Source organism: Dipteris shenzhenensis, chromosome 28, assembly GCF_047967505.1.
Source record: "Dipteris shenzhenensis isolate YYH24624 ecotype China chromosome 28, Dip_SZ_1.0, whole genome shotgun sequence".
Classification (NCBI taxonomy): Eukaryota; Viridiplantae; Streptophyta; class Polypodiopsida; order Gleicheniales; family Dipteridaceae; genus Dipteris; species Dipteris shenzhenensis.
Window position 1 is genome coordinate 4,294,581 of NC_141623.1, and position 16,326 is coordinate 4,310,906.

The window sequence follows — 16,326 nt, forward strand, 5'->3', positions numbered from 1 at the left end:
ATTTATCAAAAAGTTAATTTCCACAAACATTCAATGCCAAACATTGAAGACATCGTATGCACTAAAACATTTCTCAAAATGATAGTCAATTGTAGAATATACATGTAATGAAATGAAACTGAGTATTATTGATAAAAAATTAATCAGCACAAAAGCTTCAAGCTGTGTCACAAATTAATTTCTATGCGGCTTTTGTATTCACAACATAATTGCTAGATAGTACCTTCTCCATGTGAGAAGAGTCGACAACTATGTTGTCATGATCTTGCATGTGCATAGATTCACAAAGCATCTCCTTCAAATAGATCAATACAAATATCATCTTAAATAAATTTGAGTAAACACAATATTATCTTAAATAATTTTGAGTATATTTGTTGATACATGCAATATATGTCTCAGGGGGTTCACTTAGTGTAATATATGTAGTTCACGTGCATTCAAGGCTTCTTTTATAAACCCCTATGTAACCTATTTTTTGTATTTACTTATACCCCCTTTGTAAAATTTTGCAAATTTTATAAATCCCATAATGTAAATATATTTTTTTCCTAGAGGAATTTAAATAGTCCTCATGTGAGATACATTATGACTTTTGATGTCACTTTGGAGGAAATATGAGGGACCTAGGATATGAGATATCTAGATCATGTGTACTATTTAAATCTGCATACATTAAGGAGAGGAGCTCACCGCTACAAAAAATAGTGCCCAACAAGCCTGTGTTCAACTCCTAGTGATGCCAAAAGACTGAGGGAAAAAATTTTAAAAACAAATTATGAATCACAATCTAGGTGTTGGCTGATAGATAGGCTCCCAAACAAGCAGCTTGACTATAGTGAGTAGCAACCATTACTATATTAAATATTCAAGATGTCCCAATTCGAGCAAGCCAACCATTGATATTAGATAAATATAATCATTTATGCCCAGTTTGAATAGGCTAACATAACCCTTCTCGAGTCGACTTGCAATCTAGCAACCTATATATGCACACCTCAACCTCAATCATTCCTCATCCATCAGGTTAGTGGATCATCAATTCAAATAGGTAGAAAAGAAGATTGTCAAGTGTCTTAGAGCTTTTGCAAGTGGACCACATATCCATCAAAGAATTGGTAAGTATAATACCTACCAACGGCTTTCAAGGTGAAAAAATGTTTACTGCATTCAAAGAGACTTGTGTTGAACCATTCAAAAGAGCATATTACTCTAATACATAAAAAATAATGCATGAACATTACTAATATCTCTGACATCATGTAAGCACACATTTTCCTCCTAACATAGGGTCAATACCAAACCATCGCATACAAGTATGCTACATCCAAGGTATGAGATCTTAAATTTGGACGATCTAGATCTATAGAGTGCTCCTTGATGGCCTTTTAATTTGCACACAAGCAATCTCAACAACTCTATAAGATAGCAAACACATCAATCAAGCTAGGAGAGCACATTTTCAGCTCGATGTTCATCAAACACTTGGCATATATATATCCATATCCACCAACATTGTGGGCAAGCAAACTCCTCTCTGACAATCTTGGGTCATTCTTAGCTCCTCCTCTGCTACCATGTAAGCTCTTTTTTTTTGTTTTGAAAACCATGGAAAATTTCCTAAAAGGTCATTTTTCATGCCCATGAGCCTTCTAGATCCTAATTTATGATTCAATATCTTGAATTAACATTATAAAAGACATCCTACACTTGAGATAATAGAATAAGTTGATTATTACGTCAATAATTTGAGATCTAAGAAGATTTCTTGTAATTAGCTTGTTAATGAGGTATACTAAATATTCACATCGAATAAAGAAAATTACTTTTTTCTTCTTGTCACACCTCAATCCAACTAGCCTTGGCCCTACATGGTCCCAATAAACACCTTTTCTAGCTCCATTACTAGCAATAATCACATGAAAATAAGTTGTTTCTTTGCTCTAGGTATTTTTCCTCTATTCTAAATTTGTTCTAGCACCTCAATCCAATCACTAGCCTAGGCCCTATATGGTGTTAGTCAAAGTCTTTTCTAGCTCTATTACTGGCCAAAATCCCATGCAAAACAAACTTTGTTTCTTTGCTCCAGGTATTCTACCTCTATTTTGAATCTATTCTAGCTTCTATAACCTCTACCTCCAAGTCCTTGTAGCCTCTTGCAAACCTCCATACCTGCCTGTACACTTGCACTAGCATTCCGTACACTCCTATACAACATCTTGGGATGCTAACGCCATGTTCCAAGCCTCCAATCCACTCCAGAATATGGTGAACTATTGCTAATAGACATGTGGATATTTTGTACATTTTTGTCCACCAAGGAGACCCAACCTTGCCATGTCATTTCCTAGATGTGCTGCCTACATGATACTGTATATGCTGCCCATGTGGCAACCCCTTTTCTTGTCTTTTCAATATTTGTTTTCTGCCCACATGACAACCAATGTGCTTCCCATGTGGCAACCCAATCCTACCCTCATCCACCTCCCCCATGCTCTCCTCATATGGGGGATTACAGGGTGACCATATAATCTCCAATGTCTTTTCAATGGTCTCTAGAACCTATTTGTCAATGGTGTCAACTAGACCACAAGAAAGACAAAGCCTATTGGTTAGCCTAGTTTCACATTAACCTACCTACAATTCTGCATTAGTTGGTAACCAATAGTGGATGCTTGCAAATGTAGCCCATACATTCTCACAATTTTTAGGTACATCATGATTGGTAGCAGGATTCACAAGAGAGTAAACATTTGTTCCCACAATTTCCAAAAACCATAAGAGACATAAAACATGTTTCAATAGCCCACAAATTGGAGGTATTTATACAAAATATAGATCTTTTTCTACAGACCATCTATCAAATGCCTTAAGTGCCTTCACTTTGAAGCTTTGAGACAGCTTATGCAACAATCCATACATAGATACCATATTGTATACATAGCAATCGATCCTATTTCTCATTTTGCACGAATATATCATCAAAATCTGAGTCCATTCTTGGTTTGAATGACCACATTGCTAGTTACCAAGTCCCGTTCTTTAAAAAAATGTAGGAGACACAATTTACATCAAGCACAAAAAATGTTGGAAAGGTAACCTTAAAATCATTCATGTTGCTTTACGAAATAGTGGCGATAGAAACTTTAAACATGCTCCACCCATTAAAATCAGCCCACAAGCTTCACTTCTTCGATTTCATATAGAAACAATAATTATAAGATTAGTTGATCCCAAAAAAACTCAACACCTATGACCTATTGAATCTACATAACATAAGATAACAATATTGAATGATTTAATATGGGGGCTCATGAGTTAGGAGTTGACCCATTACCGCAACATCTGTTGCTACAACTTACTTGGGGCCAAGTATATAAATGGATTAGGCTCCCCACTCTCTCATGTTCCTTGTGCTGATCATTGATCAACCATTGGGCAATAAGTATGGCCCCATGGTAGGCCTCTTTGTAGCACCATAGTCAACATTAACTGTGGCTTGACAGTCAGCCCATGATGTTGACAAGGGTGGCCCATCTATTAGAGGTCAACATCTCATGATGTCAAGGGTCTTAAAACAAGTTATTTTCATGTCCTTGCAAAGTGTAAGGTGCATCGAATGCCAGATGTGACACCGGGGGACACCAAACTTTGTAAGGGTCTTAGAAAAATTGGTTTTAATGTCCTTCCAAAGTATTAGTTGGACCGGATGTCATATGTGCCACCAAGAGCAAGAATGCACATATTTGCACGTGGATGCTACGCGAGATACGAAGGAAAAATGTGCAACGAACACCGACATCCATATATCCCACTGTTAGATCAGCACCAAACTTTGCAAGGGTATTAAAACAAGTTGTTTTAATTTCCTTGCAAAGTGTAAGGTACATCGAATGCTGGATGTGCCAGTGGGAAACAAGAATGCTCATATTCGCATGTGGATGCTATGAATATGAAAGAAACAAGTGCAACGGACACCGAGATCCATATACCACAACATTGGATCAGCAACAAATTTTGCGAGGGTCTTAAAACAAGTTGTCTTAATGTCCTTGCAAAGTGTAAGGTGCATTCGATGCCGGATGTGAGACCGAGGAACAAGAATGCCCATATTTGCATGTAGATGCTATGTATGTGAAGGAAAAATGCACAATGGACATCCGCATCTGTATATTCCTCCGTCGGATCAGCACAAAAATTTTCAAGGGTCTTCAAAAAATTTGTTTTAATGTCCTTCCCAAGTATCAAGTGGATCAAATGCCGTATAGGGAGCAAGAATGCGAATATTCACACGTGGATGCTATGTCATATGAAGTAAAAATATGCAATGGACATTGACATTCATATATTCCATCGCCGGATCAGAACTAAACTTTGCAAGGGTCTTAAAATAATTTTTTAAAATGTCTTTTCAAAGTGTAAGGTGTATTAGATGCCGGATGTGCCACCGGGGAACAAGAATGCTCATATTCGCATGTGGATGCTATGTATTTGAAGGAAACAAGTGCAACGGACACTGAGATCCGTATACCACACCATCGGATCAAAAACAAACTTTGCAAGGGTCTTAAAATTTTTTTTTTTAATCTCCTTGAAAAGTGTAAGGTGAATTGGATGCCGGATGTGACATCGGGGAATTAAAATGCCCATATTTGCATGTGGATGCTATGTATGTGGAGGGAAAATGCACAATGGACATCCGCATCCATATATCCCACTGTCAGATCAGCTCCAAACTTTGCAAGGTCTTTTTTTTTTAAATTTAATGTCCTTGCAAAGTGTAAGGTGCATCGGATGCCGGATGTGCCATCGGGGAACAAGAATTCTCATATTTGCATGTGGATGCTATGTATATGAAGGAAACAAGCACAACGGATACCGAGATTTGTATACCACACCATCAAATCAGCACCAAACTTTGTAAGGGTCTTAAAACAAGTTTTTTTCATGTCCTTGCAAAGTATAAGGTGCATTGGATGCCAAATGTGACACCAGGGAACAAGAATGCCCATAGTTGCATGTGGATGCTATGTATGTGAAGGAAAAATGCACAATGGACATCCGCATCCGTATATCCCACCGTCACATCTACTCGAAACTTTGTAAGGGTCTTAATTTTGTTTTAAAAAATATATTCCAAAGTATAACATGGAATGGATGCCGTATGTGGCACCGGGTAGCAAGAATGCACATATTTGCACGTGGATGCTACACGATATGAAGGAAAAATGTGCAACGGACACCAAGATCTCTAAACCACAACATCGGATCAGCACCAAGCTTTGCAAGGGTCTTAAAAAATGTTGTTTTAATGTCCTTGCAATGTGTGAGGTTCATTAGATGCTAGATGTGACACCAGGGAACAAGAATGCCCATATTTGCATATGGATGCTATGTACCAAGAAGGAAAATTGCGCAATGGACATCCGCATCCATATATCCCACCATCACATCAGCACCAAACTTTGCAAGGGTCTTGAAAAAATTTGTTTTAATGTCTTTTCCAAAGTATCAGGTGGATTGGATGCCGTATGTGACACTGGGGAACAAGAATGCACGTATTCGCATGTGGATGCTACGCGATATGAAGGAAAAATGTGCAACGAACACCGACATCTATATATTCCACCGTCAAACTTTTCAAGGGTCTTAAAACAAGTTGTTTCAATGTCCTTTCAAAGTGTAAGGTGCATCGGATGTTGGATGTGGCACCGGGGAACAAGAATGCTCATATTCACATGTGGATGCTATGTATATGAAGGAAACAAGTGCAACGGACGCCAAGATCCGTATCCCACACCATCAGATCAGCAACAAACTTTGCAAGGGTTTTAAAACAAGTTGTTTTAATGTCCTTCCAAAGTGTAAGGTGTATTGGATGTTGGATGTGACATCGTGGAATTAGAATGCCCATATTTGCATGTGGATGCTATGTATGTGAAGGAAAAATATACAATGGACATCCGCATCCGTATATCCCACCGTCGAATTAGATCCAAACTTTGCAAGGGTCTTTAAAAAATTATTTTTAATGTTTTTCCAAAGTATCACTTGCATCGAATGCCGTTTGTTCCACCCATGAGCAAGAATATACATATTCACACGTGGATGTTGTGCAATATGAATAAAAAGTGTGCAACGAACACTGACATCTGTATATCCCACCCTTGTATTAGAATAAAGCTTTTCAAGTGTCTTGAAATAGGTTGTTTTAATGTCCTTTCAAAGTATAAGGTGCATCGAATGCCGGATGTTACACCGGGGAACAAAAATGCCCATATTTGCATGTGGATGCTATGTCTGTGAAGGAAAAATGCACAACACACATCTGCATCTGTATTTCCCATCTTCGGATCAAAACCAAACTTTGCAAGGGTCTTGGAAATTTTGGTTTTAATGTCCTTGCAAAGTATCAAGTTGATCAAATGCTGTATGTGCCTCCAGGGAATAAGAAGGCAGATATTCACACGATATGAAGGAAAAATGTGCAATAGACACCAATATCCGTGTATCCCATCGTTGAATCAGAACTAGGATCAGAACCAAACTTTGTAAGGGACTTTAAACAAGTTGCTTTAATGTCCTTGCAAAGTGTAAGGTGCATCAGATGCTGGATGTGACACCGAGGAGCAAGAATGCCCATATTTGCATATGGATGCTATGTATGTGAAGGAAGAATGTGCACTGGAAATGTGCCTCCGAATATCCCATTGTTGGATAAGCACCAAACTTTGCAAGGGTCTTAAAACAAGTGTTTTTAATGTCCTTGCCAAGGATTAGGTGCATGTGGTACTATATGTGCTACTAAGAAGGCAGTTTGTCCACATCCACATGCAAATCTTATGTATGTCAAGGAAAATTACACAACAGACAAGGACATCCATATGTCCCACCATCGGATCAACACTAACATTTACACAATTCTCAAACTAAATTTTGTTTATGTCCTTGCAAACTCTCAAGTTCATCGAATGTCGGATATGCCACCGAGGAACAAGAATGCCCATATTCACATGTGGATGCTACATGATAAGAAGGAAAAATGCACAAGGGACATCGACATCCGTATATCCCACCATCGGATCAGCACCAAACTTTGCAAGGGTCTTAAAAAAAGTTTTTTTAATGTCCTTGCAAAGTGTAAGGTGCATTAGATGTTGGATGTGACATCGGGGAACAAGAATGCTCATATTCACATGTGGATGCTATGTATATGAAGGAAAAATAAGCAACAGACACCGACATCCGTATACCGCACTGTTGAATCAGCACCAAAATTTGCACAGGACTTAAAACAAGTGGTTTTAATGTCCTTGCAAAGAGTTAGTTGCATCTGGTACTGTTTGTGCTCTAGGGAAGGCAATTTGCCCCATTCCACACGTATATCCCACCATCAAATCAGCACCAAACTTTGCAAGGGTCTTAAAAAAAGTTTTTTTAATGTCCTTGCAAAGTGTAAGGTGCATTAGATGTTGGATGTGACATCGGGGAACAAGAATGCTCATATTCGCATGTGGATGCTATGTATATGAAGGAAAAATAAGCAACAGACACCGACATCCGTATACCGCACTGTTGAATTAGCACCAAAATTTGCACGGGACTTAAAACAAGTGGTTTTAATGTCCTTGCAAAGAGTCAGTTGCATCTGGTACTGTTTGTGCTCTAGGGAAGGCAATTTGCCCCATTCCACATGTGGATTTGAATACGTATGTGAAGGAAAAATACACATTGGACAAGGACATCGATCCATATGTCCCACCATCGGATTGGCCCTACATTCTGCACAAGTCTTAAACTAATTGGTTTTAATGTTTTGCAAAGTCTTAGGTGCATCGAATACCGAATGTGCCACCGAGGAACAAGAATGCCCATTTTAGCATGTGGATGCTATGTTTTAATGCCCTTGCAAAGGATTAGCTGCATGAGAGTTTAGGGTTTTAGGGTTTAGGGTTTAGGGTTTAGTTTTTAGGATTTAGGATTTAGGGTTTAGGGTTAAGCGTTTAGGGTTTACTTGCAAAGGATGTAATTGCATGAGGGTTTAGTTTTTAGGATCTAGGGTTTAGGGTTTAAAAATTAGGGTTTAGGGTTTGGGGTTTAGGGTTTAGGATTTAGGGTTAAGGGTTTAACATTTAGGGTTTAGGGATAAGGTTTTGGGTTTTGGAATTATGGTTTAGGGTTTAAGGTTTGGGATTTAGGGTTTAGGGTTTAGGAATTATGGTTTTAGGGTTTGAGATCTAGGGTTTAGGGTTTAGGGTTCAAGGTTCAGGTTTAGGGTTGAAGGTTTAGGGTTTGAATGTTAATTGCATTGTATTGTTAATTGACATTTTCATTTAAATATTAAATTACATTGCACACTGTATTTTTATCATTGCACATTATATTCTATTTTCATCATTATACATTTGGCAATTCGAGTATTGTCCTTAGAATTAAATCGATCTGATTTTAAATTCTCTAAATGTTTGTTAGATGTATATAATAAATAAAGTAGTATTTAAAAGATAGAATGAAGATAATTATCATGTAATTTAATTAATATAAGATTCTTATGTATATTGTAAAATATTCTAGTTCAAAAACATTTCATGATCATTTTGAAAATTATAAAAGCTCTTTAACATTTAGAATGTAATGTTTTTGCTTATTTCATAGATAATAAACAATTCATTTCCTCTAGTAGACTGCAACAACTATAATATTAATGACTTATTATACCATGCATAGGAGAAGATACATTCTCAGATGCTAATTTCCTAGATAAAGACTAATATATATAGAATCCAATTCACATTTGCTTTTTTATGTGCCATGTTGTCTAATTAATCTCTTACATAAAAGAACTTTTCCTTATATATATATATAGGAATAATATAACACACTCTTCTAACTTCCTAGGTGACCATGCCTTTTCCTAGATAGAGGTATATATCTTAACTAGAGAATGAGATTTCCTATATAGGAATGCAACACATACGTCTTATTTCTTAGGTGAAAACCTCTTTTTCCTAGATGGAGGTATTGATTTGCTATATAGAAATATCGATTTTCTATATAGAAATGTAACACACTCATCTAATTTCCTAGATGACAACCTCTTTTCCTAGATAGAGGTATGCATTTTATATTTTTCCTAGATAGAGGTATCAATTTCTTATATAGAAATGTAACACACTCATCTAATTTCCTAGATGACAACCTCTTATCCTAGATAAAGGTATGTATTTTATCTAGGGAAGGAGTTTTCTCAGATATACATACCAAAATGCCTAGTTATATCTAGGAAATTTCCTCCTTTTTCCTAGTTTGTGAGGTTTTTCCTATATAGTGAACGGCTAGAAGTTCCTTGTGATAACCATGGCCAAGTGGTGCACAAGTAGAATGAAATACAGGCTAGTGCTTATCCCATAATGCAAAGCTGTACCCACACTTGCTCTATAGACATGGAACTCGCATTATCACGAAAGCTAAAGTGTTATGTGCCCGTGTTCTAGTGCCAACACTACATCAACCGGCATCAACATAAATGAACTAATCATGTAATTGAGAAGGCATAGTAGACTTGTAAATAGCCAATCATATAACCGAGGTGTCCTAATAGCTAGAACATTCAAATGCGCACTCATAACTTGCCCGCGATGCCCACAGCTACAAGATAAACTGTGCTTCACATGTTATAGTTAAAATTTTGAAAATCCCGTTAATTTTGAGAACATACATAGTGGGACAAAGAAAGACAAAGTTGACCAAGAGCTGCAACAGCTTAGAGGCTCCACAGCACTTTCAAATGTAGAATACACGATGCCAAATATATGTTCAAAACGGTTAAGGCATGAAGCCAGGTACGTGGAGAAGAGGAACACAAGGAACTTTGAGACGTTCTCTGTATAGGCAAAGAAGAGGATTCTCTATATCATTTAGTAGTTTGAAATGAACATAACTAGTAAGAGTGCAAACTAGAGAAAATGGAACACTTCTTAGTTACCTTATCTAGGGAATCAATCAAAAATTCCCTATGCAAGTCAATGCAGGGAATCATTAGAGAATTTCACCATATAGGAAAATGATCCTAGATAGCGAAATTCATTAGTAATTCCCTACATAGTCTAACTAGGAAATGTTCCATTTTCCCTAGTTTGCACACTTCCTAGTTATAGTCTAGTAAATGATATAGAGAATCCTCTTTTTCTTTGTAAGACAAACTGGGAAATGCCCCATTTTTCATAGTTTGCAAACTTCCTGGTTATGAACTAGTAAACAATATTGAGAATCTTCTATTTCCCTATATAGGGAGAACGCGAAATAAGTGATTTTGTCTAAATTATATCATTTAAGAAATGAAGCACTCATGTTTCACATTTTTATACGTAGCAATTTGAACTTTTAAAGTACCTAGAGCAATAAGCAATTGTTACTATAATTACCTTAACTCACATTATCCACACTAAGATTCAACAAAACCATCAAAAAGATTATGGAGTTCTCTTTAATATTTCTACAAATAATAAGAAGGTAAAAAGTCCATTCGTTATTACAATATTCAAAAGAAAAAGCAAAAAAATTCTACTATAAGAAATATAAGACAACCAAAGAGAGCTAAAAGAGCTCTACATAACATCTCTGAAGACTTATTTGAATCAAGCTAAATGTCATATCAAAATCTCTATATCTCCTAAACTAAGCACATCAGATTTTTCCATGAATCTAACTTTTTGACTTTCAATAATCCAATGCACAATGTCCCTTATCATAATGTTACTGGCTGGTTTCTTGATGTTTGTAGAGTACTGTTTGAAGCTACTGTCCATCTTTTTAAGCTTCACATATGTACTTTTTAAGGAAAAGTACATATCATGAATTGTGTGGACTCCCATGTATTTCAAAAGTATCGTCTCCATATTTTCCTCTGAAATGTCATTCACCTGAGGGCATAATAACAAAACAAGTGACAATATATTAACAAATTCGAAGCAAATGATTTAAATAATCAAGCCTAATGTAAAAGGCTGTTACATACTCTTTTATACTCGCTTGAAATCGTAGTCTCCTCCATGTCTGTACCTTGAATATCTTTTAAGTTCTAATTCAAATAAAAAATTGAGATTAAAATCAAGGTATAAAGACTTCAAATCATAGAAAATAAATTCTGAATATAAGAATACCTTGCATCTCTTTCCTTGGGATTTATCACTTTTTTGCACGGTCTTCTGTTCTAAGTGATCTCTCATTTTTTCACTCACCTATGAATGATAAACAACAAGTAGTGTTAATGCCATTGGAAAGAATTATGTAAAGAATACAAGCATACAAAGTACTTGCTTTACTTTTAAAGGGTATTGCATAAATGAAAACTTTTACCTTTCTCTTTCGTTCACTTTTTCTAGACATTTCATTCGTAGAATCAATCACATTTGATATTGGATCCTAAAAATATGACAAAATTAAATTAAAACTTGTCTAAAAAGAAGATGCTGATCACAATTGAATCAAAGAAAATAGCTTCAATCATAAGCATATCTAAAAGATAAAGGCAATTCATACCTTATCTTCATTTGTAGTGATGTCACCATGAAGCATCTTAGAAAATGTCATCTCATTCATATCAGCATTCGTTTTACCATAAGAATCCTGACATAAAATATTCAAGATAGATGAATTGTGAATAACTGAATGGTTAATAATAGTTTTTCAAAATAGAAGACAACTCATGATTGAAACTTACACACCTGATCAGAGTGATAATACTTAAACCCTTCGAATCTCTTTGCCATGAACTTATCTATCTACACAAAAGAACATATGATTTTATTAAAGAAAACATTTTGTATTCTTTATAAAATTAGAAAGATATCTTTTATTGGAAATGCTTTAACAACCTCAGATGTTGGACATCCTTGTCCATTAAATTCTCCTCCAATAGAAACTGAATTTCCAATAGACTGCCAATGAATTAAATAATCCAAGTAAGATGTCACATAAATTACACGAAAAAGTATAATTTTTTACTAAAAGTAGAGAACCATTCAAGGTATTAATATAAACATACCTTCTCTGAAATTGGATTACGTGGAGACTCGTCAATACAAGGAGTAGTTGCTTGAGGCTCCATATATCTCTAAAAAGTTTCAAATAGACATACAAAATTTTATTAATCTCTTATAGATCATTTTGAAATCCAAAGGAATGAGAACTTAGTTCAATTGGTATACGATATTCTTAATTTTTCTTGAAAAAACATATCTTTCAAATGCGTCAACAACCTGAGATGTTGAATATCCTTGTTCATGAAATTCCTCTCTAATAGAAATAGAATCTCCAATAGACTGCTAAAGAGTTAAATAATCCAAGTAAGAAGTGGCACAAATTATGCAAATAAATACAAATTTTTACTTCATGCTAGAGAACCATTAAATGTATTGAACATACCTTCTTTGAAATTGAATTATGTGGAGACTTGTCAATACAAGGACTAGTTGCTTCAAGCTCCTGATTTCTTTGAACTTTGCTCGTTTCATCCTTTGAAACACAATAGAATACATTGACTAGATCATATCTATATTACAAATATACAGTTTTATAAAATATCACATAATTGAAAGGCCAACTCACATTATTTACAAAGGTCCTCTTCTTCGAGTATTTCCTGCTAGAGTGCTTTGAGGAGATCCACCACTTGTATATATCTTCCTCTCTCCAGCTATATTCAACTCCACTAAACTTTAGAGGCACTATATCATGATGATGCTCATGAATGATGCCTTTAATATGTTGTTGTTCTTCCTTTTTATGCCGTAGATCTATAACAGTCTCTATTCCCTCGAACCGCCTTCGTACATGATGGTAGTTTTCTAACAATAGAGAATGCTGGTCTCTAAAGCACTTTTCTAGGAGCTCTTTCCCATATAGCTTGTTCTTATCCCTACAGATCATTTTGGGTGGTTTAAACACCTCATCATATGTAGGTGTAAAACTTGCCCCTGAGATTGGAGGAACAAAAACTTGAGATTTATTTTGCAAAGAGAGATGCTCCTTGTTCTCTTTGAAGGACACATCCTTTGATTCATCTCCCATAGGCATTTTCCCTATATAAAAAACATACATGCCGTATATTCAGCCCCCTCTCTCATATCTAAATGCAAAAACATACATGCCATAAATTCAGCCCCCCCTCTTACATCCAAATGCAAAAACATAAATGCCAGAAATTCAGCCACCTTCTTTCTCTAAGTGCATAACATACGTGCCATAAAGTCAGCCACATGCATTCTCCAAATGGATCTACACGCATGCCATAAATTAAACCCCCTTCTCCCATAAATTCAGCACCCTCTCTTACATCCAAATGCGTAAAGATACATGCCATAAATTCAGCCTCTTGCTCCCATAAATTCAGCCCCCTCCCTTACATCCAAAGACAAAAACATACATGATAAATTCAGCCACCTAGATTCTCCAAGTGCATAACATACATGCTTACAAATCAGCCCTTTGTTTCTGTAAATGCAATGAATACAGCCCATAAATTCATAAAATTGTTCTCTTCACCCAAAAATTTAGCCTTCTCCCTTAAAGCCAAATGCGTAAATTCAGCCTTCTCCCTTAAATCCAAATGCATAAATTCAGCCCCCTCCCTTACATCCAAAAGCATAAACATACATGCCATAAATTCAGCCTCCTTCTCCCATATATTCAGCCCCCTTCTCCCATATATTCAACCCCTTCCCTTACATCCAAAGGCAAAAACATACATGCTATAAATTCAGCCACCTTTTTTCTCCAAATGCATAACATACATGCTTACAAAATCAGCCCGTTCTTTCTCTAAATGCAGTGAATACATGCCATGCATTCATTAACCATGCAGCACCTTCTGTATATGTTCAACCCCTTCTTTCTCCAAATGCATAACATAAATCCAACAAAAAAATGACATACCTTTAATTGAACTAACCATGGAATCCATGAGTCCAAGGAAACTTGCATCTTCACTCATCATTTTCTTTAGTAGCGCCGCCATGTCCATGTTGTTGCTAGCCATCTTGATCATGCACAACATAAGCATAAAAGAGTTTAGTTATTGTTAGTATGAAATAAAAACACACAAAATAGAAATAGATGTAAAAGGAAATCAAATACAAATACGTACCAAATCCGTTTTCTAATTCCTTGAATGATGTTAACTTCATGTATCGTAGCTACATGCCTAAGATTGCCACATGATAGGAACTATCTTGGCTTTGCCCTGAACTACCATGTTCTTTGTCTTGATAACTTTCCACGTCTCATTGACAGACACATAAAACCACCAATCCTTCCATTCGTTGTCTTCCATCGAGACCTTCCATTTCTTTTCCTCTGCGTGAACCAGCTTTAGCCATGCTACTTTAACTTGATTTAGCCTGTGATCTACATCTCTGACAACGACATACTTGAGATCATTTGGTGAACATATTGTATCTGCAAGATAAGACTTCAATAAAACAATATCATTCTCCTCTAGTCAAGGAGGAATACATCCAATGCAACTAGGCTGGATTAAACGTGTTCTCAATCCTAAATCTTTTGTCTCATATGCAATGATACCACCTCCATGCTGTAGAGGAATAAACTTATGCAATAAAGAACTAATTGGCCTTATACAATTCCAGGTGTATGGCAAATATGCATTTTGTAGGGGATGCGTCAATTTTACGAGCAAAAACCTATGAGCAAGTTTATACGAGCGTGTTTTTCAAGAGATTTTAAAAATAGTATTTCTTTAGGAAACATGGTTTTTACACTTTTATTTTCATTAGAACTAGATCCCTTTATCATAAAAATATACAAACTAGTCACTCATTCATTTTTACATAACATAAATCTTCTTATTCATAGACATCCCTTTGTACCCTTGTTATTACCTTAAAAAAGTATTAAAAAATAATTCATTTAAGAAACGTCCCTCATAATCACTCTCAACATAATAATATTATACATAAATAATTACTTATTAAACACATTTATATCATATGGCAATATCTTTCAAGTGTTTTTATAGTATTAATAATAATATATTTATGGACATGTTTCTACAGAAGTTTAAATTACTGTAAATAAGTATTAACTTGGGCTTATATATCACTCTCATAAAATACATGTAATATTTAATACTATATATGCAAGGTTTTCCAAAATATAACCCCATAGATGTGCTCAAATGGGGTTTTCCGATCAATTTGAGTGGCTGAATGACTATATTTGGACATTGGATGTGAAAGTTATGTCACTTTTAAAAGTGCTGTCCAAGGTAGTTTCGCCAGCGAAACTACCTTGAAAGACCTTGTTCAAAGGGGTTTCGCTGGCGAAACTACCTTGATGGCTTGCTTCAATGAGTTTTCTTTGGAGAAACCCTTTCATGAAGATAGGGTGAGAGAGGTTTTTCAATGTCACCCACTATTAAGTAAAAAGTTGTAAGAAGGATCATAAGGGAATTTTCATAGAGAAGTCTACTCTACATGTAGGTTTCTTCAAAAGCCATCCCATTATGTTCTCACCATTCCCAAAGATTCACATAAATATTCGTGTATAAAATAGGCATTCCTATAATACTTTTCATATTTCTAAGTGAAACTATGTTTTCTTCTGATCCATTTTTGTCATATTTTTGCATAGTTGGAAGCTTTTTTTTTCCTTCGCTCGGACGCTCGGAAGATTTCGCTCGGAAAATGCTCGTCCCCTTTTGTAGGACACTCATGCCAGTGGTGCCATCAACATCTAATCTTTCATATCCTCTTTCAACAACAATGCATTGCCTATAGTAGTGTGCTCCAAAGAATAGTTGCATGTCACCATTATGCTGAAAGGAAAAAAACGATGCTATACACGCTTTCCAGTGTCCCACACTAGAGACTAATGTTGTATCCTCTTCAGACTTTACGATAACCTTATCTTCAATCTTATAAACCTCACCCTTAAACATAATTTTCTTATATTTTGTTACTCTCTCAATCCCGAATTGAAGATTTTGCTCTACATACCTTCTTTCCTCACTTGTTGCGTATCTAACTTTTGGCTTCTTTCTTGCTATTACAATACCCTTTTGGCCAATGACTCTTTGGCAAGGATAGTCTTTCGCATGCAATGTAGCTAAACTCCATAAATGTTTCGCTTTTTCAATGGATGATACATGTATCAATCCTAGTGAATGCCATTGAGGACAGCCATAACATCCATGTTTATCCACTAAATATCCATCTGGGGCTGAAAGAACTCCATGAAACTCTTTCAACATCCTTTGATGAGGAAACAACCTATCAGCATCTTCTTGAATATGTAGAAAGACCCATG

The 16,326-nt window shown here is 35.9% G+C and overlaps 1 protein-coding gene across 1 annotated transcript in view; it reads right to left on the bottom strand.

Moving 5' to 3' along the window:
• The window catches only part of LOC147883063 (uncharacterized), a 30,076-nt gene extending 17,566 nt beyond the window's left edge, over nt 1-12,510 (bottom strand). Inside the window, exons 1-10 of the mRNA XM_087399238.1 lie at nt 12,427-12,510; nt 12,261-12,326; nt 12,047-12,115; nt 11,877-11,939; nt 11,727-11,783; nt 11,542-11,628; nt 11,359-11,424; nt 11,163-11,240; nt 11,018-11,080; nt 10,849-10,922 (exon numbers count right to left, since the gene is read on the bottom strand). Coding sequence (XP_087255364.1) covers nt 10,849-10,922; nt 11,018-11,080; nt 11,163-11,240; nt 11,359-11,424; nt 11,542-11,628; nt 11,727-11,783; nt 11,877-11,939; nt 12,047-12,109 — 551 coding nt within the window. The 5' untranslated portion in view covers nt 12,110-12,115; nt 12,261-12,326; nt 12,427-12,510. The remainder of the gene's footprint in view (nt 1-10,848; nt 10,923-11,017; nt 11,081-11,162; nt 11,241-11,358; nt 11,425-11,541; nt 11,629-11,726; nt 11,784-11,876; nt 11,940-12,046; nt 12,116-12,260; nt 12,327-12,426) is intronic.
• Nucleotides 12,511-16,326: the final 3,816 nt, after the last annotated feature.